This window comes from Schistocerca cancellata, chromosome 8 (genome assembly GCF_023864275.1).
Source record: "Schistocerca cancellata isolate TAMUIC-IGC-003103 chromosome 8, iqSchCanc2.1, whole genome shotgun sequence".
Taxonomy (NCBI): Eukaryota; Metazoa; Arthropoda; class Insecta; order Orthoptera; family Acrididae; genus Schistocerca; species Schistocerca cancellata.
In genome coordinates, this window is record NC_064633.1 from 422,856,965 (window position 1) to 422,878,379 (window position 21,415).

General features: G+C 39.2%; 1 protein-coding gene across 2 annotated transcripts in view; it reads left to right on the forward strand.

Moving 5' to 3' along the window:
* LOC126095296 (zinc finger protein 665-like) overlaps positions 1-21,415 on the forward strand; it is a 148,827-nt gene that overhangs the window by 120,780 nt on the left and 6,632 nt on the right. For both annotated transcript variants that reach the window (XM_049910080.1, XM_049910079.1), the window contains exon 8: positions 14,418-14,566. In XM_049910080.1, the coding sequence (XP_049766037.1) occupies positions 14,418-14,566 (149 nt within the window). The remainder of the gene's footprint in view (positions 1-14,417; positions 14,567-21,415) is intronic.

Genomic DNA, 21,415 nt, shown 5'->3' on the forward strand with positions numbered 1-21,415 from the left:
GAAATGGAGCAAAGCAAGCAGTCCAACGGAAAAATGCGTAGTCGCAACCATCACCAGGAAAGGTGTTGCTGAGGGTTGTATGGGACTGTTATGATGCATTGCTAACAAATTATGCTCGTAAGGGCTAAACCGTCAGATGATCATATTACGGAAATCTAGTGACTGGGTTACGGGAGGCCGTGAAGACAAAACATCTTGGGAGGCTGTACAAGGCGGCATTTTGGTCCACACCAACACTCCAATTCATTCAGCACAGCACACAGTACTGCTTCTTTGGAGCAGTTCACACTGTGATGATATGACGTTCCCACTGGTACTGACGTGTCTGCTTGATACAAGATTACTCAAATGTGTAATAATAATTTCATTTTAAGTACGTGTAATAATAATTTGATTTTAAGTAGAAATTGAAATTAATTACTGGAAAGAAAGCTGTTAAAATTAACTGGAGCAGACGACCATTCTTGATGGTGGATGCATTTTTGCTAGTAGCCAAACTGACTTAGAGAAAAATGCTGGAAAATTTAGAAAAGATTACATCGTTTAGTACCACCATCAATTTTCCTGGGCCCGTATCTGTTATTTACGGGTGAAACAGAATCATAGCTTGGAGACTGTGGCTGGATCATTTAAGTTTCTGCACTTGCATTCAAGTTTGCAAAACACTTCATGATGATCAGCAATTAATGTCAGGGACACTGTAGCAAATTACAAATGAATAAAAGGCAGAATATTAATTGTATTTGGCCATTGCATCTCTGCGCCATGATCCGTTAAGCTCGTATTGGTGGTTGGCTCTAACAACAAGCCATCACAATATTTCATGTATCATATATCTATTAGGAAAACTCATGAGTCTTAAATAATTTACCTTAATTTAATAGCAAATGGTTCTAAAGCTAATACTAATAGTCACTCTGGAGTGCTGTAAATCATGTAGAACTGGTACTAGGCACTCAAATGACTCTCTACCACCAACATATGCTACGGCAAGGAGTGGTTGGTGTGTGTATGTGTGTGTGTGTGTGTGTGTGTGTGTGTGTGTGTGTACCTGTTTTTTGTGTGGAAGCAGTGCATTAAGATGGGTCAGTGTGGAGACTTAACAAAATGGCAGAAAGGATCTATGTGCTTCAGCGTGCTCGTGACCACTTCGTGAATTAAGTTGCCCTATTTGTTTATGTATCAACACAGACAGCCAACTGTACCTACAAGAATGCTGTACCACTCACACCACGTAACACAATGTGAGAACAGTGGTCGTAAAAATTTCCTGGTCAACAGGGTCAAGAGAAGAGTGTCACATCTTGTCAGTGACACTCGGTTTCAACTTGACGATAATTGCTGATGTCAGTGAATGCGTGTCCATCTCGACCAGTTTTTGAGCAAACACTTTGAAGGGAACTGCACACAGTGGACGTTGGGAGTTGTATGCCTCACAGAAGACCATTGCTTACAGTGGTGTGTGAAGCTGCGCATCTTCCACATGTCATACAACACAGAAACTGGACAGTAGCCGGCTGGAGGCATTTAATGTGACAATACAAATCACAGTTAAGCGTCTTTTGAAATTGTGAAAGATGTCGAGAGTGGTGATGGCTTGTGGATGATGTAGTTCAGGCCAGGAGTGATTGTGTGGAGATACATAAATTTTTTACAATTACTCGGGTCTACTTATTCAGGTTACCATCAATTAACCACGAAGTTTATTTCAACATATTCATTAACAAAGTATTGTCCCATCTTCATGATTAATATACTGTGGACGATCCATTTTTCTAAGATGACAATAGTCACGTTCACAGTCGCAGGGCACCATACTTGCATTGGTGACTTGACAAAAACTCGCACACCTTACTGCACCTTGCTTTGCCTGCTAAATCATTTAAGCTTAATTCTGTACAAAATGTGGTGTCTATTTGGAACAGCAGGTGAAACATAGCAGTCAGTATCCCCCAGCTCGGTAACTGCACGGGGTCTGATCATCAGTGGTTCACTTCAGCTGGATATGCATACCGGGAGAAACTTCCTCGCCAAATTGTGCCGTTTAACGATGCTGGAGGTGGTATTACGAAGTATAGTGTGATTTCTCCTTGGGATGAATAGTTCTTTTCTGTCTATTGTGCTTACAGTACAGCAATGTAGGAATGATAGTTTGCGCTCTTCACGTAGAGGCGGTGTTGAGTTGCAGACGGGCACAATAAGAAGACTGCTAAAAAATTAGGCTTGGGAAAAGGATAATTATTTTACCAGTCTTTTCATTGTGCCAGTTTGCAACTCTGTGCCTCCTTTATGTGGTGAGTAGCATTGTGTCCTTTCCATGTTGTTGTTATTTCATTCTGGACTTTCCAGTTCTTAGAATGCAGAGTAGTTGTGGGAAGGTGTATGCAGGATGTAGGTTCTATGAAGAGAGTGATGGAAAAATGATTAGTAGAGTATAAAGACAACCGTCAAAGGAAAGAAACAGATATTCCAGCTGTAGCAGATTACATTTTGCAGCTAGGAAACAACAGGATTCTATTTAAGGGGACTGGTCTGTGAATACCAGGGGAAATGTTGAAAAAAATTGTCAGTTTTTTAAATAGTGTAAATCAAAGAATAAGATTTGTAAGTCCATATAATGCTTACCTTCCTTTATGACCTTTTGGGAACATTTTTGTATGAACCACAGCTTTAGCTCTCACACTTTTTTTAATTGTATTTTTTTGTTGCAAGTGAAATAAGCCGTGCTAATTATTTATGAACATCTTAGGTACACATTACTCAGAATACAAAGTAGAAGGTTTATTTTTTCCTGTAATTTCTTTACACTATTATCTTTAAAGCAGATTATTGTAAAGATGGTGTTGTCATAAGTTATGGTACAAAAATTTTTAAGGATGATTATCAAAAATTTCGGAAATGAATTCAGAGTTATTCTTCGAAAAAAAGCATTTTATTTTCAAAGGTAAGTCACAAGAGTAGTCTTCTTTTTAGTTAAGTATGTTTTAGGTCAGTATACAACATTTCAGCTCTCTGTCTTTAATAGTTTTTAACCAAAGTGTACCAGAACATGAAATAATTTAACTTTCCGGAAATTCAATTTAAAGTTAAAACTTGCTTTCTCTATTAAACTTGCATGGCACTAGTGCATTCCAGGTCTTTATTCATCTTGTTTCTTGTGGTCTTCCTCCCTTCTCTTTTTCACACTTGTTCTTATTCTTGCTTCTTTGGTAGCTTCCAACACTGATTTTTCTGCTTCAAAGAGTCTCCTTTGGTCAATGGCAATTACGGCTCTATGCATATTTAGTCCACCAGGCACTCTCATCAGTTCCATAAAGTTAAGCCTTGACACTGCACCATCATTGAAACAAAGAACAGCATTTAGCATACCTATTTTCAATGTTTTTAGTCCTATTAGAACAGTTTTTGGTATCCGTTCCCATACACAATTTTTGAAACTTTCATTTGGATTTTGAGTCCTACTGTGTAAACATTCCTCTAATAATCTTGTGTCACTAAATTTTATAACTTCCGTTATAGCTAATGGCAAAGAATGTTTATGGTTGTAGGTCTCACCTTGTAACAGGCCTCTGGTAGCCACACCATGAGTCACTGCCATGTGGGCATAGTGTATGACATGGGTAGTTGTCTGTGGAGAATTTATGAAAGAAGGCAGCCCATACTGCATTTTTCATTCCCTCAGGGTCATTTTTATTTTGTCATATGGATTGTCCATAATAATACTGCAACCTGTGTATTTCTTTGTCTTTAAGCTGACCACGTCCACTAGTGCTCTTACCATCAGCTAATCTCTTTTGTTTCAAATTCCTCTTCAAGTTACTCAATCTTGTACCTAACTTTTTCTAGACATGGCCAACATGTTCCATTTTTTTCAATTTTTGTGTCAGCATAAGGTTTGGATTCACAAACTTTTTGGTACCCTTTTGAGTCTCCGTCTCCTAGGTAAGACATCACACCATATTTCTCCACTGTCCTTCAGATTCCATCCCTCCACTATAACACTAAAATTAATCAAACATTTATGATTTTCAGTTCGATTAGCACAGCCATGACAATACTTGCTAATACATTCCACATCTAGGACTTCACCATTGTTCAGCGAGGTAGCTGTCACTAAACCATTTAGGGAACTATGGCCTCTTCATTGCCAGGATGTGTCCAGGCTGCAGACATACATGTATTGCTGTCGTTCATGGCTACACATTCCTGAACAGCATTTTTCATACTGTCATTTGCTACTTCTTCTAAAGTCTGTAGAATAATTTTGTTGTACCTGTCTAATCCTGTAGGATGAGGTGAGTCCATAAGAGCACCGAAAGTTGTGCACTTCTGTACACTTTGCCTGTACACCTCATAGCATAAGCAAGCTTAATATTTGTGTTATACACTTCGTTTAGTTATGCCACAAGTATAACTACATCCACTTAAATCACAAAAATTACAAACAATTCTTAATTTTGATGCACAACCTCCTCTAGCACCTGTCGTCTCAACTACCTTCACACCATTATTGCCACATTCCTTACACTGCAATTTATTTATTAGTTCAGATAGAGCAGGGAGTTCAACAATAACACAACCTGATTCAGTATTTGGCATCTCTGCAGTATTCTTCTTCTTCTTCTTCTTCTTTTCTTTCAACATGTCCCGTGTGCCTGCGGGATCCGCCACATGGGTCCATTGTCTCCATTTCGCCCTATCACGGTCTGTGGGTGGATGTTCACACGTTTAAGGTCTTTATTAATCGTATCAACCCAACGTTGCTTAGGTTGTCTTATTGGGTCTTCTGCCGATGACTTCAGGTGTGTAACCCGCCTTGGCAATAGTCATCACCGGCCTGTAAAACATACCCAAACCATTGAAGACGACTCTCATGCAACTTGTCTTAGATCGGTGCAACACCAAACTGTTTTCTAATGCTGTCAATGCAAATGTGATCTAACTTAGTGAGGTCCACTGTCCACCTTAGCATCTTTTGTTTCCATTACACTTAGACGGTGTTCTGTCTCCACTGTAGTTGGCCAGCACTCACAACCATACAAGGTGACTGGTTGGATGACAGTGCGATAGATTTTTGATTTTAAATTATCTTTCTTCCTGTGGTCGCAAGTGACGCTGGTTGTTGTTCATCACTTCATCCAGGCTGCCCGAGTTCCGGCATTGACCTCTTCTGTGAGTCGGCCGTCAATAGTGATTGTGGAACCAAGGTAATTAAACTTACTCACACAAGTCATGAGTCTGATCTTCACCATTAATCGTGATGGTTTCCATTTCGTGTCTGTGTGATGTCATGTACTCTGTTTTCTTCAAATTAAGGCACAAACTGTATTGTGCCAACCGGTCACTCCATTTTTGAGTTTGGCTGTGCATATCAAGCTTGTTTTCTGCTCCAGCATCACATCGTTAGCATAAAGTAGGGTCCATGATAATGGCCGGTGCAGGTCAGCTGTCACGGTGTCCATTACGAGAATAAACAGAAGTGGTGAAATTGCAGAACCTTGATGGATGCCGACTGTGATGGGGAAGTCCTTGGATAGTCCTGTGGTTGTACGGACATGACTTCTTGGCTGTGCATAAAGTAACTGCACCCAGTTAATAAGCTGCTCTGGCACATCATGCTGTCAAAGTGCTAGCCAGATGAGACTGTGTGGTACCCAATCAAAGGCCTTTTCGAGATCCAGGAATGCTAGATGCAGCAGCTTGGCTTTCTCACGATGTTTCTCAACTAAGAGTCTTGCAGCATGAATCACATCAGTTGTGTCGCAGTTCTTCACAAATCCAGCTTGGTTTGTGGAAATCTGTGAGATCTAATGGATCCTTTGGTCCAGAGCACGCTCAAAGATTGTCATGGTCTGGCAGAGAAGTCGAATTGGATGGTAGTTGGTGCACTCAGTGGGATTTCCCTTCTTCTTAAAGATAGGCACGGTGGTGCGCTGTTCGCAGTCAGTTGGTGTTTGTCCCTCGTCAATGATCTTGGCATCTCTATATTATCATCATTGATACTGTGAAGCCCATTGTCCAAATATTTCAGTTTTAGCTTCAAAGCACTTGGAGCAGTTGAAGCCAATTCAATTGTTGTATAATGTATTTCAGCATTAGCAGAGTTAATCCATTTGGTGAACCAATTTCCATAAAATTTACATTTTTTAACACTGAACTTCTTAATTCTTCCCATTGATTTCAAGTGGAATAAGAAACTAACGCACACAAAAGGGACTCAAGTGCACAATAGGAAACTCATGCATACAATTGCGGTAGATTCCCGTTAATCCGAACTAATTGGGGCCAGACCTTGTTTGGATTACTGATTTGTTCAGATTAGCCGGAATTATGGTGACAAGTTTCTAGAATGTAGTATACCAAGCAGATAAGTAGGTACACCATGGTAACAAATAGGAACAAGTGTGAGACCAATGGCTCACTCTCACTCCCTGCCCTTTTTGTAGTGCATTGTTGAGACCTATGCAGTGTCTGAGGTCAGTGCACTGCCAGTTAGCTTGCAAAGCACTTGGTTATGTTAGTTATCGATCGCTGGCACGCATAAGGGTTGTATTGTATTCGTTCAGGTGTAGTGGTGTATGTATATTCGTCATGAGTAAATGGAAACATATAACGTTAACTCTTAAAGAAAAACTGAATGCTTTGAAGTGGATTGACAGTGGTGAGAACGTATCTAAACTGGCAACAGAACTGGGTGTTGGTAAAGCAACCATTTGTGATTGGAAGAAGAACCGAGTGAAGCTTGAACAGTCTGTGCAACGTCTTCGGGAAATACACTTGAAATTCGGCAGACTTTGAAACAGTCCCAGTATGATAAAGTGGATGAAGCTCTTTTCCTATGGTTTACGCAGGAAAGAGAAAAGGGAACTCATTTGAGTGGAGCACTGGTTCAGGAGAAGGCTGTTTACGTGAACAAGTTAACAAATGGTGATGAGTCTTTTAGTGTGGGTACAGGTCTGTTGGACAGTTAAAAGAAAAAAAACAACAACAACAACATCATGGAATCCGTCAGCTAACAATTACTGGAGAGAAGTTTTCTTCTGACCGTGATGCAGTGAAGGAATACTTAGGTGAGTTTGAAAAAATGATAATAGCGGGAAAGTATTCTCCCCAACAAATTTATAATGCTGACAAGACTGGCCTTAATTTTAGGGCATTGCCAACAAAAAGACTGGCATCTAAAGCAGAAGACCATGCTCCTGGTTTTAAAATGTGCAAAAATCGTGTGACTTTATTAGGGTGCAGCGACGCTGCTGGTAATCACAAGCTGCCTTTAATGCTGATCAGCAAATATGCTAGGCCCAGAGCTTTTAAAAACTGCAACATGAAGTCCCTGCCCATATATTATCGCAACCAGAAAAAGCATGGATGGATGGTAAGCTGTTCAAAGAATGGTTTCATGACCAGTTTGTTCCCTCTATTCAGTGGTCTTCTAAGGAAAATGATTTGTCTCCCCATGCGCTCCTTTTGACTGATAACACGCCATCTCATCCAAGCACTGAGGAATTATGTGATGGAGAAAGTGTGGTGAAGTTTTTGCCGACAAATGTTACACCACTTCCATAGCCAATGGACCAGGGCATATTGCAAACATTAAAACTGATTTACAGAAAACAATTTTTAAGGATGCTGATTCAAGATTATAGCATTCCTTTAGTGGACAAAATAAAAAAGACAAATGTGAAGGATGTTGTTTATTGGGCCGCTGAGGTATGGCAGAATATTTCAGAAAATTCTCTGAGAAAACCATGGAGAAAACTGTGGACATCTCTTGAATTTCAGGACAACCTAGTTGAAAATGAAGAGGAAAATCTGCTAATGATACAGACAATCCCTGGATGTGAAGAAATCGAGAAGGAGACATAGATGAACGGATGGCAGCGGATGGGGCAAGTGTGGAGAACCTTACTGACGCAGATTTAGTTGCTGCTGTGACTCAAGACCAGGAAGAAGTGGACTGCTGTGACAGAAGTGACAATGAGCCTGAAAGTGCCAAAGGAGAGCTGGTGCCACAGAGTGATGCAGCAGAAGCCCTTGACCTCACACTACATTATTTGGAGCAACAGCTTCACTGCTGATTTGATGTTTATGAGACAATGGCACAATTATGCATCATATAACAGACTGTCTTCATTATGCCAAAAAACAATGACTGAGTTTTTGTCATCTAAAAAATAGGGATAAAATGTCCACTGTATTTTAGTAAGTTTGACAGCTTTTCTTTCATTGTTATGCTTTGTGTAAACCTAGTGTTTTCTTGCCAATTTTTCTAATACATGTTTACTGTACTGTGTAAATTAAAATAGTGTGTATGGACAGCAGCTTACCGCACAGTTTTACATACTTAGACTAACATTTTTCATGTTTGGATTAACCAAACATTCGGATTACCGTGGTTCAGATTAGCGGGACTCTGCTGTACTTCTATGTAAACAAAATATTCACACCAAATAACAGCAAACAGTGACTAAACTCTCTGTATTACAAAAGATAAGAAACTGTTAAGCTTTCGCAAGTTAGTCAACTTAGAGGACCAAAAAGTCATAAAAATGAAACAAATGAGAGCAAAACTTTATTTTTAACAGAGCTGACTGTCTGCCATAGGGATGCCATGGTGCAGGCAGCCACTTTTAAATTCCTCTAATTTTGGCACTTTCTGTGGTCCATTTTCCTGGACGTAAACTTTTTCTCATTCAGAAAACTACAGAGAATTTTTTAAGATAAACATTAAAAAATTGATTTTTTGACAGTTATTCATGTACAAGTCCCCTTAAGAGGACCCAGGTTCTGAGAGCCATAAGCATGTACTTTGGTAGATTGTACAGAGAATCAACACAGATTACCACACACACAAATAAATTTAATTGGAAACAGGAAGGTGGCATACTCTGTACAGATTGAAATACATTTAGCTCACATTCAAAGTGCTATTCCTGGAATACAAGTACTGCCCAGCTATCGGCTGTGAACATTTATTAACACACTGTAACACATACCATATTTTCTGTTTTCCCAACTTTCCTTTACATTGTAAGTTTTTATTATTTCTCCCGTTGAGCTTCTTTTGTGCCAGGGCATGAAACTAGCTGTGAAATTCAATGAGTGTCTGGATGAGCCATAATATGTTTCAGTTTGTTATACAGTCATTGTCCTACTCAGTTTAATTGAAAATACGTTGTTTGACCGCAGAGTGAAGAGAGAGAGGAAAAACTGGTCCAGTTGCTGCAGTATTTTGGCAAACTAACTCATTGCTATCCTCAGGCAGTGCTGAAATATTGCACTAACTGGACAATGCCACCCGGCTGAAAACTTGAGTTTCATTCAGGAACACTGAGTTGCATTCGGGAGGGTGACTATTCAAATATTTGTCCAGCCATACAGGTTTAGTTTTCTGTGATTGCTCTAAATGCTGGTATGGTTCCTTGCAAAAGGGCACAGCTGATTTCTTTCCATAAGTGTGATTTGCTGCATGTGAAAATTTCCTTTCAGTAAAATATATGCCACCAGCACAATTGTTTGGTTGCTACACTCGATTGATTCAGTGGAGAGAGCTGCTCTCTCTCTCTCTCTCTCTATCTCTATCTTTCTCTCTATCTCTCTCTCTCTCTCTCTCGAATTATTTGTACCAGAGGGGCAATGGCCAGAACGCCAACCCTCCATGGGTGGCTAATTGTAGACTCGCAACATTTAGAGGGAGGTCAGTTGTGAATGAGCACTCTGTCAGGCGGCTGCCCTATATCAGATCCCACTTACCTTATAGGACCTTAAAGGACGAATATGTACATTTTCTTTTGTGTCTGTGTTAATTGTCAATAATAAATGCTTCTGTATATATGTTGTCATTAATTACAATCCGAATAGATCCAAACCATTATACAGTCCATTAGATTCCTGGTCCTCTGGTAAAATGGATGATCCAAATTTCTGTCTGTTGATTCTAACACAATTATTGTATACTGACAGAGCTATTCAGCCAAAAACTTTTGAGTGGAATAACAAAGTAGGATTAGCTGTTTACAGTAAAAACTAAGACCTATTGGATATTCTGGAGGGGGACAGATTCATAGAGGGTGTTACCCAAGATCTCCCTTATGTCATAACCCTTGTAGGTTGTCAGACATTCATAAACATTCATCCCTGTAATTATGACAGTGTCTTCACAGCTTTATTGTGTGCAGTGCAAAATACTGAGTAACTGCTTTAGAAAATTTATATGGTAATACTCAATCAAGCATTGTACCTAAAAGACCAAGATATTCCAACAAGTTGACACCGAGACCTGAAAGTTTCAAATGTCATGAGAGTGGTTGTCTTTCATCTTTTACTGTCTTTAATGGTAATAGCAAGTTTTATAATGGGAGGGAGTGGTCTGAAGGAACTATTCTATGTCATTTATGTCTTTCGCTGGCAGGCAGAGGTTGCTTGATTCAGGGCTTCAAGGACCTTTCAGAATAAAAGGATCTTCACCCCCCACCCCCCCCCCCACCCACCCACCCAAAAAAAAGACCTTTTGGAGCGCACGATAACTCAACATCTTTGCTTCTTTTTTCATGTATAGTTTCCTTTGGACCCACACTTCTTTCATTCTTTGAGGAAGTTGTTTATTCTCTTCTTGTGTCCACTTTCTTCCAGTTCTTGTTCCCCCCCGCCCCCCCCCCCCCCCTCTCCTCCCGTCCTGAAAGCCTGTCTTTGCTATTGCTTCTTTAAAAAGGGATCTTCTTCTTCTTGTGTTCAAGTTGAATCCTACATTTTTTATATTTCTTCTTACTTGTCTCAGGCATGTGGTTTTGAATTTGTAATTGTTTAGTATGTCAAAGATTTGTTTAGTTATTCCGTCATTATTCATTCTGTGTGTGCACCCATAGAATTTTAATCCCCTTTTTCTCATTACTTCTGTTACATATTTGGATTTCAGATATTGTTCAGTATTAAATCTTTATTTGTATTCTGATTCACTGCTGACTTTGGGTTCTATTATTTTTCTTAGGATTCTTCTTTCAATTTTTTCTAATTTCTCCAAAAACTTTTATTTTTGATGTTGCATTGGCTAAAGCTGCTTTAATTATTTCTGTTGTTTTTTATCTAGTCCAAACTCTTTTAAACCGCTGATTAACAGCATGCTGCCAAATTTAGTTACTCAAAAAATGCACCATTTTAAGTTACAACCAAATTATGGTGAAAAATGGATTGTTTGTGTGATTTAAAGGTGGCAAAAGTGAAATTTGAAAACATCACATTTAAATAAATAAAAAGGAACTAACTTGAGTATGTTTTCAGACTTCTCCAAAACTTCCCATGTAAAATCACCGTATGACGAGACTATTAGTTGTTGGAAACAAAAGTTACTACATGGAGGTTGTGGACTTGATAGCTAATGACCACTTTGGGTTTTACTGTTGTCAGAATGTCTGAAGTAGGATACATTAAGTCTTGTGAGAGTAAATAAGAAGCTGGAGCAGGCAGCAAAACTGACTTTCTAGCTGCCCAAGTGACATTAAATTGTAAGACTGCACCAGGTGATAGTCCCATACAACAATAATTTATTTCACTTCTCAAAGCTGTCATCATTTTTTTGTTCTGTGGTGGTGGTGGTGGTGGTGGTGGTGGTGGTGGTGGTGGTGGAGTTGGAGTTGGAGGTGGAGCTCATATTGGTGGTGGTGATTAGAAGCATCCAGCACAGAAGCAGCTTGGAGAAGAAGTTTGGCCCAGCTATATTCCATTAATGAATTTTCACTCTGCGAAGTTTGTGTGCTTATTTTAAACTTTATGGCAGATTGAAACTGTGTGTTGGACTGGGATTCCAACCTAGAACCTTTGCCTTTTGTGGACAAATACACTACCAGCCATGCTATCCAAGCATGAGTCATTACCCGCCCTCACAATTTTACTTCCGCCAATACCTATCTCTTACTTTTTGTACTCCACAGAAGGGCTCCTGTTTAACTTTTCAGGATTAGAACTGCTGGAAGAAAGGAAATTGCAGGGAAATGGTGGAACCACTGCTTTGGGGATTGTTTTTGGAATGTATCTCCACCCTGAAGCAGAGAATACACTGATTTGAAACGTCCTGCCTAATTGAAACTGTGTGCTGCATCAGGACTAGAACCTGGAACCTTTGCGTTTCATGGGCAAGTTCTCTGTTGACTGAATTAATCAGGCATGAGGCACTGGCAGAAGAAAAGCTGTGAGGATGGATTGTGAATCAACTCAGTCGCTAGAGTATTTACCTGTGAAAAGCGAAGGTTCTGGGATTGAGTCCCAGATATATGCCGTTACTAGAGATATTTTCCAGAATGGTTTTCTGTGTAGTTAACTTATCAAAATAAATGGGAATAATTTATTAGACAGGAAGCACTTGCTTGGTGTGTTATACACTACTGGAATCCGAAGTAGTTTTTCACAGAATGCTCCAAGAATCGACCACTATATTTCACTTTATCTAGTGTTTTTATACTTTTGTAGTTTACTGTTTTATTCCATTAATGTGGACTGGGTGCAATGATATAGAAATTTTTGAGATATGTAGGGTAATTGTGAGGTCCATGAAACATTTCAAAAAATTGGTACAGATAAATGGTCAAGAACAATGTAACAGATGATACAGTATGTGAAAGACAAACTCCCAATGTGTTTTTTTTACATTGTTTATAAATATTCTGTGTATCCACTTCCTGTCACAAGAGACACATCTAATCAGTAGTCCAATTCTGCCTGTACCCATCCAGCACATTAAGAGTGTCAGTAAGGACAGCTGTTATGATGCCTTGTCCCAAGTTTTTAAAGTTCTGTGCTAGAGATGGAATATAAACACTACCTTTGACATAACCTCAGAAGAAAAAATAGCAAGCCATCAAATCCAGTGTTTGTGGTGGACACTCAAGTAGCACAAGGGCAGCGGCCACAACACAGCCTATCCTGCAACATGGCAATGTCTCATTAAAGGAATGAAATCTCAGCTATAAATTTCAATTTGTTACATGAGCCACAGCTGCAGCATGTTGAGGTAGGTGATGATAAGGGTTTTTCATACTGTTAAGTGAGGGGTGTTCATTTTGCACTAGCTCAATAGGTAGACTTTGTGGGACTTCACATCATCACGTCCCTCACACAGTCCACTGTCTATTCTGACAGTCCTGTCATCCTTAACATTTTACATCAAACAAGCAACCACCTCCTTGAATTTCATACATCACTTCCCTGTGCTGTTGTAAACTGGTGGTGTCTTGCAAAACTTGTGTAAGAAAGCTTTTTGCACCCTCACTACTGATTGATAAGAGGCAAATTGTAGCACACAAAATGTTTTCTCTCTTCTTGTTTCATCACCATTTTCAGCAACTACAGTTTGTGGCATTCCTGTTGGCAGTTTTACAAACTAACTTGCTGGTACCACATAAAACATTGAAAGTTTGTCTTTCACGCACTAGGTACGTGACATTAGATGAAAAAGAGCACAATTTGCATATTAGTGTTTTATTCAAATTCATAATTGCTTCCAATCATTGATAGAAATTCTCTGGTGAAAGCGTCTGTAATCTGTGAGGGCAAATTCCAAATGCTTCAGGTCAGTCACTTGTCAGTCTATCTTACAACCCATATCTGATTTCAAATTCTTCCCATTTCTTCACAGAAGAGGAAACAGTCAGAAATGGGCATTATCTTGAGTTTTCTAAAATGGGTACTTCCATCTACAAGGCGTTTCTAGTCAAATTTTTCGTTGTAGCATTTGTTGATCTGACAAGAGAAGGTGGGCCAGTGCATATAACTTGAAGGAGAAAACTGAGAAGGTGAATGCATTTTTAGAAGCAATACTTGCTGTGCTTTTCCAAAGCGTGGCCTTTCTATGTGGTGACTCTGGTTTCTGTAGCTAGAATCAATTGTTAGTGATAATTAACAGGAAAGACCACAGGTACAACATATGATACCAGAGAATGAGAAACTGAGGATTGAGTTAATGCCTAAGATATAGGATCACTTTGTCACAATATTGTTTGTGGTTAGGGTAAAATGTAATTATATATAAATGTAATTCAATATAAGTGAAGGTGACAGTGATTTGTGGATGGGACAATGTTGAAGTTAAAAAACAAATTGTTTATGCTACTATGCTGTTGATTAATTTTGTTCTAGAGTTGCCAGTAAATGGATAGCCTGGCCAGGCAATGATTAGTTTACTTCCTCATAATACTGATAAGAAAAGTGGCAAAATTTCCCAAATGCTGATTTGGTAGAGCAGGGCCACACTTTTATTATATGGAAGCAACATTATTTTGCACTTGTAGTTGTATTGTTCAAAAAAGTCTTAGTAATAATTACTTTCAAAATCAGTTTCATGTTATAGTGATTGATTTTCAGTAATTATGATTAATATTTTCTTCAATTTAAATGTTGACGTTATGAATGGATGAATTGTTTTTTAGGTGAGAAGCCACATCCATGTAATGTGTGTGGCAAGCCATTCCGTGTTAGATCAGACATGAAGCGACATCTCAACACGCACAATCGAGAACGACACAGAAGTAATGGGGCTCGTATAGCAGCCTCCTCAGCTACAGAGGATCAGTTGAAGGTGACAAAATTTTTAATATGAAAGATTGTTATAGACTTATATACAATGATTCAAATTGTGTTTTAATCATTGGGACAACTTTCAGCAAACATAATTATAGAAATTCTTCCATCACATGACTTCTTACATACACTTAATCAATTTCCTTCTCTTAAATTGCCTGTGAGTATATACTTGACGGTGTGTGACCGCTTTATTTGAAGAAAGTAATGTAAAAGACTGAAATTTCGGCGATGTTCATGTAATAATACTAGTCCTGGCAGGTTGAACATTACTAGCATCCGCTATTTACAGGAAAATAGAAAGACTGACATAAGGGAACCTTGGAGAAGCTCAGTTTGAATTCTGGAAAAATTTGAGATCTCATGAGGCTATACTGACACTACTGTTTGTCTTAAGAGTTAGACTGAAGAAAAACAAACCTATGTTTATAACATTTGTTGATTTAGAAGATGACTTTGATGTTGAGTGGAATACACTATTCAAAACTCTGATGAGAGCAGGGCTAAATACAAGGCCTCCTTAGCTACAACTTGTACAGAAAAGAAACTGCAGTTATAAGAGTTGGACATGAAAAGGTGACAGTAGTTGATAATGGGGTAAGACAAGGTTGTAGCCTATCCGCATTGTTTATCAATCTGTACATTGAGCAAGCAATAAAAAGCATTGAAGAAAAATTTAGAAACAGGCTACGGTAGGCAGGTTCAAGAGGGCTAGAGTGGAGAGCTGCATCTAAATCAGTCTTTCGACTGAAGACCATAACAAGAACAACACGTAATTACTTGTTGGAGTTGCAGACATTTTCATTGTATTATCCCAGTCAACATTTTCTGCGTTTTGTTATGTATACTTCAGAAACTATAAAGAATGAAAGCACAAGATAAAAAAATGAATGACTGTGATATGGAAATATGGAAGATATTGTATAGGAAAGATTAAAAAGTGTTTACTGAACTAGTTAGTCTTCAAATCCACCTAATCACACTCTTCTGCAAGCATTGGCCCTTGTTTAATATATTTTGAAGTCATTGGTACATTGTCATCAATGTGTAGAAACATATACCATGACTTGTCATTCCAAGTGGTCATTTTAATCCCGCAAATATACTATGATATGGTGTTTTCATGTGCTTTTGTGTAGGTGAATTACATCTCTAACTTTTTTGGCAGCCAGTGGTTGTGAATGGTATGGCTACACACATGTTGTCGATCACAGAAATTTTAAATTGGCTGCTGTCAGCTATCATAGTACTGATGAGCTGCATTCCACATTTGCATAGCTGTCCTGAAATGATGTACTTGTGGCAGGGTGTTGGCTCAGTTATCCATGAAATACCCAATGCCTTCAGGACTGAGAGAGAATGTCTTTTTCCCACAAGTAAAATGTGCTCTTATGTGAATTGTTTAGTGGGGTCATTTCTGTATATTACTTTTATATTGCAGCTTATTATCTGTCAAATACTTTGGAACTTTCCTTATAATGTGATGACACATCCAGACATTTTTGCCCAGTGATTGCATTACTTAATTTGATAGGAAACAAGGTCGAATAACTTAGTAGCAGTCGATAAAATTAAACAAAACTTTAAGGATTTAAATGGTATGAGGTAGTAATTTTATATAGTTTATTAAATGTCATCTTACTAAAATTTTATGAAATATTTATTACGTGATTCATTGGGTGTAGTACAAATAGATGTTTGGAGTTACATAATTGAATGACACATCAGGGTTTATCATTGCTATATGGCAGCACTAGTCCAGTGGCAATTGATGATATTCAATGCACAACAATCAATCTCTATGAAAGCAGACTGTAGTTGCAGTATCGAGCCACCTCACTGTGAGGCTCCTGTCTTTCTCTGCCTGAGATTAATTAATAGCTTGTGGCTCATTAAATACCTTGACTGACAGTGCCTGTGTGGCTCATTGATATAAATGGATGTTAGGTGGTTGCCACATAAATGTCAGCTCATGATTCCGCAGCGTGAATAACATGTCACTTTAATGCAAATATTACCTACATTCTATTTTTTTTATTTATTTACTCATCAAGTTCCGTAGGACCAAATTGAGAAGCAAATCTCCAAGGTCATGGAATGTGTCAGTACTTGAGAATGGGGTAAGACAAGGTTGTAGCCTATCCACAATGTTTATCATTTTGTACATTGAACAAGCAATAAAAAGAATTGAAGAAAAATTTAGAAACGGGATATGGTAGGCCAGTTCAAGAGGGAGAGCTTCATCTAATCAGTCTTTCCTCTGAATCAAAGGCATCAATTCAGTCCTTGCAGGGCTGAAAAGCAATAAAGTGACTTTATCGATTCCAGAACTGCAAGATGAGAGGGGATAGCAACACACAATCCGTTTGGTCTGATTGAGGAAAAGAATTTGTGGACACAGGAACCCAGTTAAAAACTGTGTATTTCTTAATTAATTTTATGTGAACAAGCTGTGATGAAAAATACACATGGAATTTTATTGAGTCAGGGAGAAATTGGAGTAACAATTGAACCAGGGTTTGGATACATGCGGACAGTTTACCTGTATGCTGTAACATAGATTGGAGCAGCGACAGTGACTTCAGTGGTGCTGGACTCTGGAGATAGGTGTTGTCCGGACATTGTCAAAATGCAATTTCCTTCCCCCATCCTTGATACCCTCTGAGCTAGTACTCTGTCTCTAATAACCTCAGTGTCGACAGTACATTGAACCCAATCTTCCTCTATTCTTTTTTTCTTTTTAATGCACATGCCATCCCCACCCCCCACCCCCCGCTACCCCGTATGCCCCCTCCTCCCCTGTCTTAACACATTAATCTCAGAAGACCTCACCCCTCTTAATTTACCTGGTAAGGTTGATTTTTACGTGAAGCTTGTGACTATCATCATCTTTATCTTCTTGACTGAATCTAAACTTTGTGCAAAACTGCCTCAACATACGATCAGGGGCCATGCATCACCAAATGTAAACAATACTATTCCTCTGTTATGTTTCTCATTTGTATCATTGACTGTTTTAATTCTTCATCTGTAAATATGTAGTCTTCTCTCATTAGCATATGTCTGACTGTGTAGTAATGAACCAAAATGTCTGTATCACTACTGTACAATCCAAAGCAGTGCTGTGTAGAGCTGTTTTTGTGAACAAAAGGTGTAGGATAAAAAAATTATAAAAAAATACATTTCATCTGTGCTGCCTGTCATGTTAAGTTGTTTAAACGTAGATGAAGTAATTCTCTGAAGTGGGTACACACATTGGAGATGGTCACGGGATTGATTGAACAGGGGGATACCCATAAAGGCAATTACTTGAATTATCAATCCAACAAAATAAGGGAGTAACTCCAATTTTCTCCTGTTGGCTCTTGGAACGTGGATATATGCCTTCCTACTGAATAATCTCAGATATCGGAAACCATGGTGGAGACTGCTTCCCCCAAAATTTTGTAAATAATTTCACATCGAACCACAAACATCTTACCTGTTAATGATTGTTCTGTTTTGTGTTTGTTCTACACCATTTTGTTCTGGTGTACGGCAAACTGCGGTTTTATGTTTAAGTCCTTTGTACATTAAGAAATTAATTAGTGTCATTTACATATTCCTTTTCATTATCAGTTCATGCGATACAAATTCTTTCAGCTGTCTGATTCCCCACAAATCTTTTAAAATCATGAATAATCTCAGGTATATGGTATTTATTGCTGACAACGTACAAAAGAATCTTTCTAAAAATCATGGATCAGAGCTGGGAAATATTTAGTTCCCCTGATAGATATGGTTGGCACAGGGGTGCCCAAATCTGAATGTATTAATCCCAAAATCATTTTAGCTTTGTAATTGGAATATGGGAAATGCAGTTTGTCTATTTTCTGGACATGTAATACATGGAGTATCAGTTGCTCCTATGTCGGATGCCACTGGCCAAACCATTTTGTTATTCTGCCATGTCATCTGATTATAGGTGGTCCAGTCTTCTATGCTGTAGATTTGGGTCGTTAGCTGAGGAAGCAGACTTTGATTTGTCACTATGACTTTTGCTTTATCGAGTTGTACATTATGTTCATTAACATAGTTGTAACTATCATTTCTTCTCTGCATCATGAATATGACAGTATTTATGATAAAAAATGACTGAGGGTTAGTGTTTCACTGTTTTGCTTATGGAAAGTAAATTTATACTCAGTTGAGGTACATAGAGCACATCTTTTACCCTAATATTTGTCTTCCCTCTGTCTGCTAATGCTTCAATGTGTGTGCAACATATGCCTTCAGAGGATAAGTTCTCACTGTTAACCAAGTGCTACCTGAGCACTGGTTTTGTGAAATTGAACTCGTGTATGTGCTCTGACATACCCAAAAAAACTCGGAATAACAATGCTGTGGGCAGAGCTTGTGTAGTACCTCTGCCACTAGGCATGTGCCGTGCAACTCATTGCCAGTTCAGTGCCGTCTTTGTTGTTGACCTGGCTTGTTCTGTTCATTTGCAGTGATTCTTTTCTCAAGCACTATTTTGTTCTTGTTTAGTTTTTTTATGATGGCAAGTATAAGTGAACAACATACAGCATGAAATTTTGTTTTCTGCTCAGTAAAAATGCTGCTGAAACTGTTTTAATGTTGAAAACAGCTTACCAAGATGACACCATGGGAAAAACTCAAGTGTATAATTGATTTGCTTGATTTAAAAATAGCAACATGTAGAATGATAATGAACCTCATTCTGGACATTCGTCAACTGCCCAGATCGACGAAAATATTGAAAAAATTGAGAGCTTGTGCTCACAGACCGGCGACAGACAATTGATCAACTGTCAGAGATTGCACAACAGTGAGACTGGTTTTGCACGACGACAACACATCTGCACACACAGCCATCTCTGTTATACAGTTTTTGGCTAAAAGTGGCATGGTTTCGCTGCCCCGCACACCTTACTTGTCTGACCTGGCTCCATGCGACTATTTATTATTTCCAAGCACGAAAATGGCATGAAAGGACACCGATTTGACAACATTGAAGAGGTCAAGAAAAAAAAGAGGGAGGAGCTGTCAGCCATTTCCAAAAGTGGCTACAAAAAGTGTGCTGAACAGTGGAAGCACCAGTGGGACAAATGTATAAGTTGTAATGAAGGGTGTTTTGAAGGGGATCTGGTTGTTTTGTGTGAAGGGGATTGGGTTGTTTTGTTTTGAAGGAGATCGGGTTGTTTTGTTTTGAAGGGGATCAGGTTGTTCTATTTTGAAGGGGATCAGGTTGTTCTGTAAATAATTTGAAAATATGCAGCTTTTAAAAAATAATTCTGGTTCTTTTTGCACACCCCCTTGTATGTGGTCATGCACCTGAGTATACATATCAGTCTTTGTTTGTGACTTTACCTAATGCTGGCATAATTAAGAATGCCCTGTAACTCTTGTTTTAGCAGCAAATGTTGTGACTTTACCTGATGCTGGCATAATTAAGAATGCCCTGTAACTCTTGCTTTAGCAGCAAATGTTCTGGTTGTCTTTTCTTTGCTGCTGTTCATACTTGTTGCAGTTGTAACATCCAGGACCATGAATGTAATGTTGGTTATTGCAGTTGGCTTATGTATTTGCTCTATAGCTGTGTCATTAAAACTTGAATTGTTGCATGCATGATGTTGTAATTCAGTAATTATCAGCATATTGGAGTCATCTGAATTGTTGACCTTGGTTTGTAATCGTTACAATATTATGAAAATGATAGATTGCTGCTCACCAAATAGTGGAGATGCTAAGCTGCAGACTGTCAAACAAGTAAGCTTTGGGCCAAAAAGACCTTCACCAGAATTAGTCAACACACACACACACACACACACACACACACACACACACACACACACACACACACTCATGCAAAAGCAACTCAAACATGCGACCACTGTGTCTGGCTGCTGAGGCCAGACTGTGAGTAGCAGCACATAATGGGAGGAGCAATCTGGATGGTGGGGGTAAGGAGGAGGCTGGGGTGGGAGGAGGAGGGATAGCAGGATAGGGATGGGGGACAATAAAGTGCTGCTTGTGGGAGCATACAGGGATGAGCTGGAGAAAGGATAAGGCAGCTAGGTGCAGTCGGTAGGTTAGATGGAGGGTGGAGGTGGTGGGGCAGGAGGGGGGGCAGCAGAAAGGGAGAGAAGTAAAAAGACTGAGGGTGCATTGGTGGAATCGAGGGTTGTGTAGTGCTGGAATAGAACGTGGAAGGAGCTGGATAGGTAAAGAACAATGACTAACAAAGATTGAGGCCAACGGGATTACTGGAACATAGGATATATTCCAGAGAGAGTTCCCACCTAGGGGACTGATGACCTCAGATGTTAAGTCCCATAGTGCTTAGAGCTAAGTTTCCACCTGCGCAATCTAGAAAAGCTGATGTTGTTGAGAAGGATCCAGATGACAGAGGCTGTGAATCAAATAATTGAAATGAAGAATGTTGTGTTGGGCGACTTGCTCGGCAGTGGGGTAATCCAGTTGTTTGTTGGCCACAGTTTGTTGGTGGCCATTCATGTGGACGGGCAGCGTGTTGGTTTTCGAGGCCACATAGAATGTAGCACAGTGGTTGCAGCATAGCTTGTAGATCACATGACTGGTTTCACAGATAGCCCTGCCTTTGATGGGATAGGTGATGCTTGTGACCTTCCAAGCTTCTACTGTCTGGCCACAGTGGAGCATTCTCTTCATGATTCAGTACCACCCAGGACTGAAGCAACTGAATCACATTCTCCACCAGAATTTTGACTGCTGCTCATCATGCCCTGAAATGAGGACTGTCCTACCCACTATTCTTCCCACCTCTCCCACAGTGGTATTCTGCCACCCACTGAACCTACACAATATC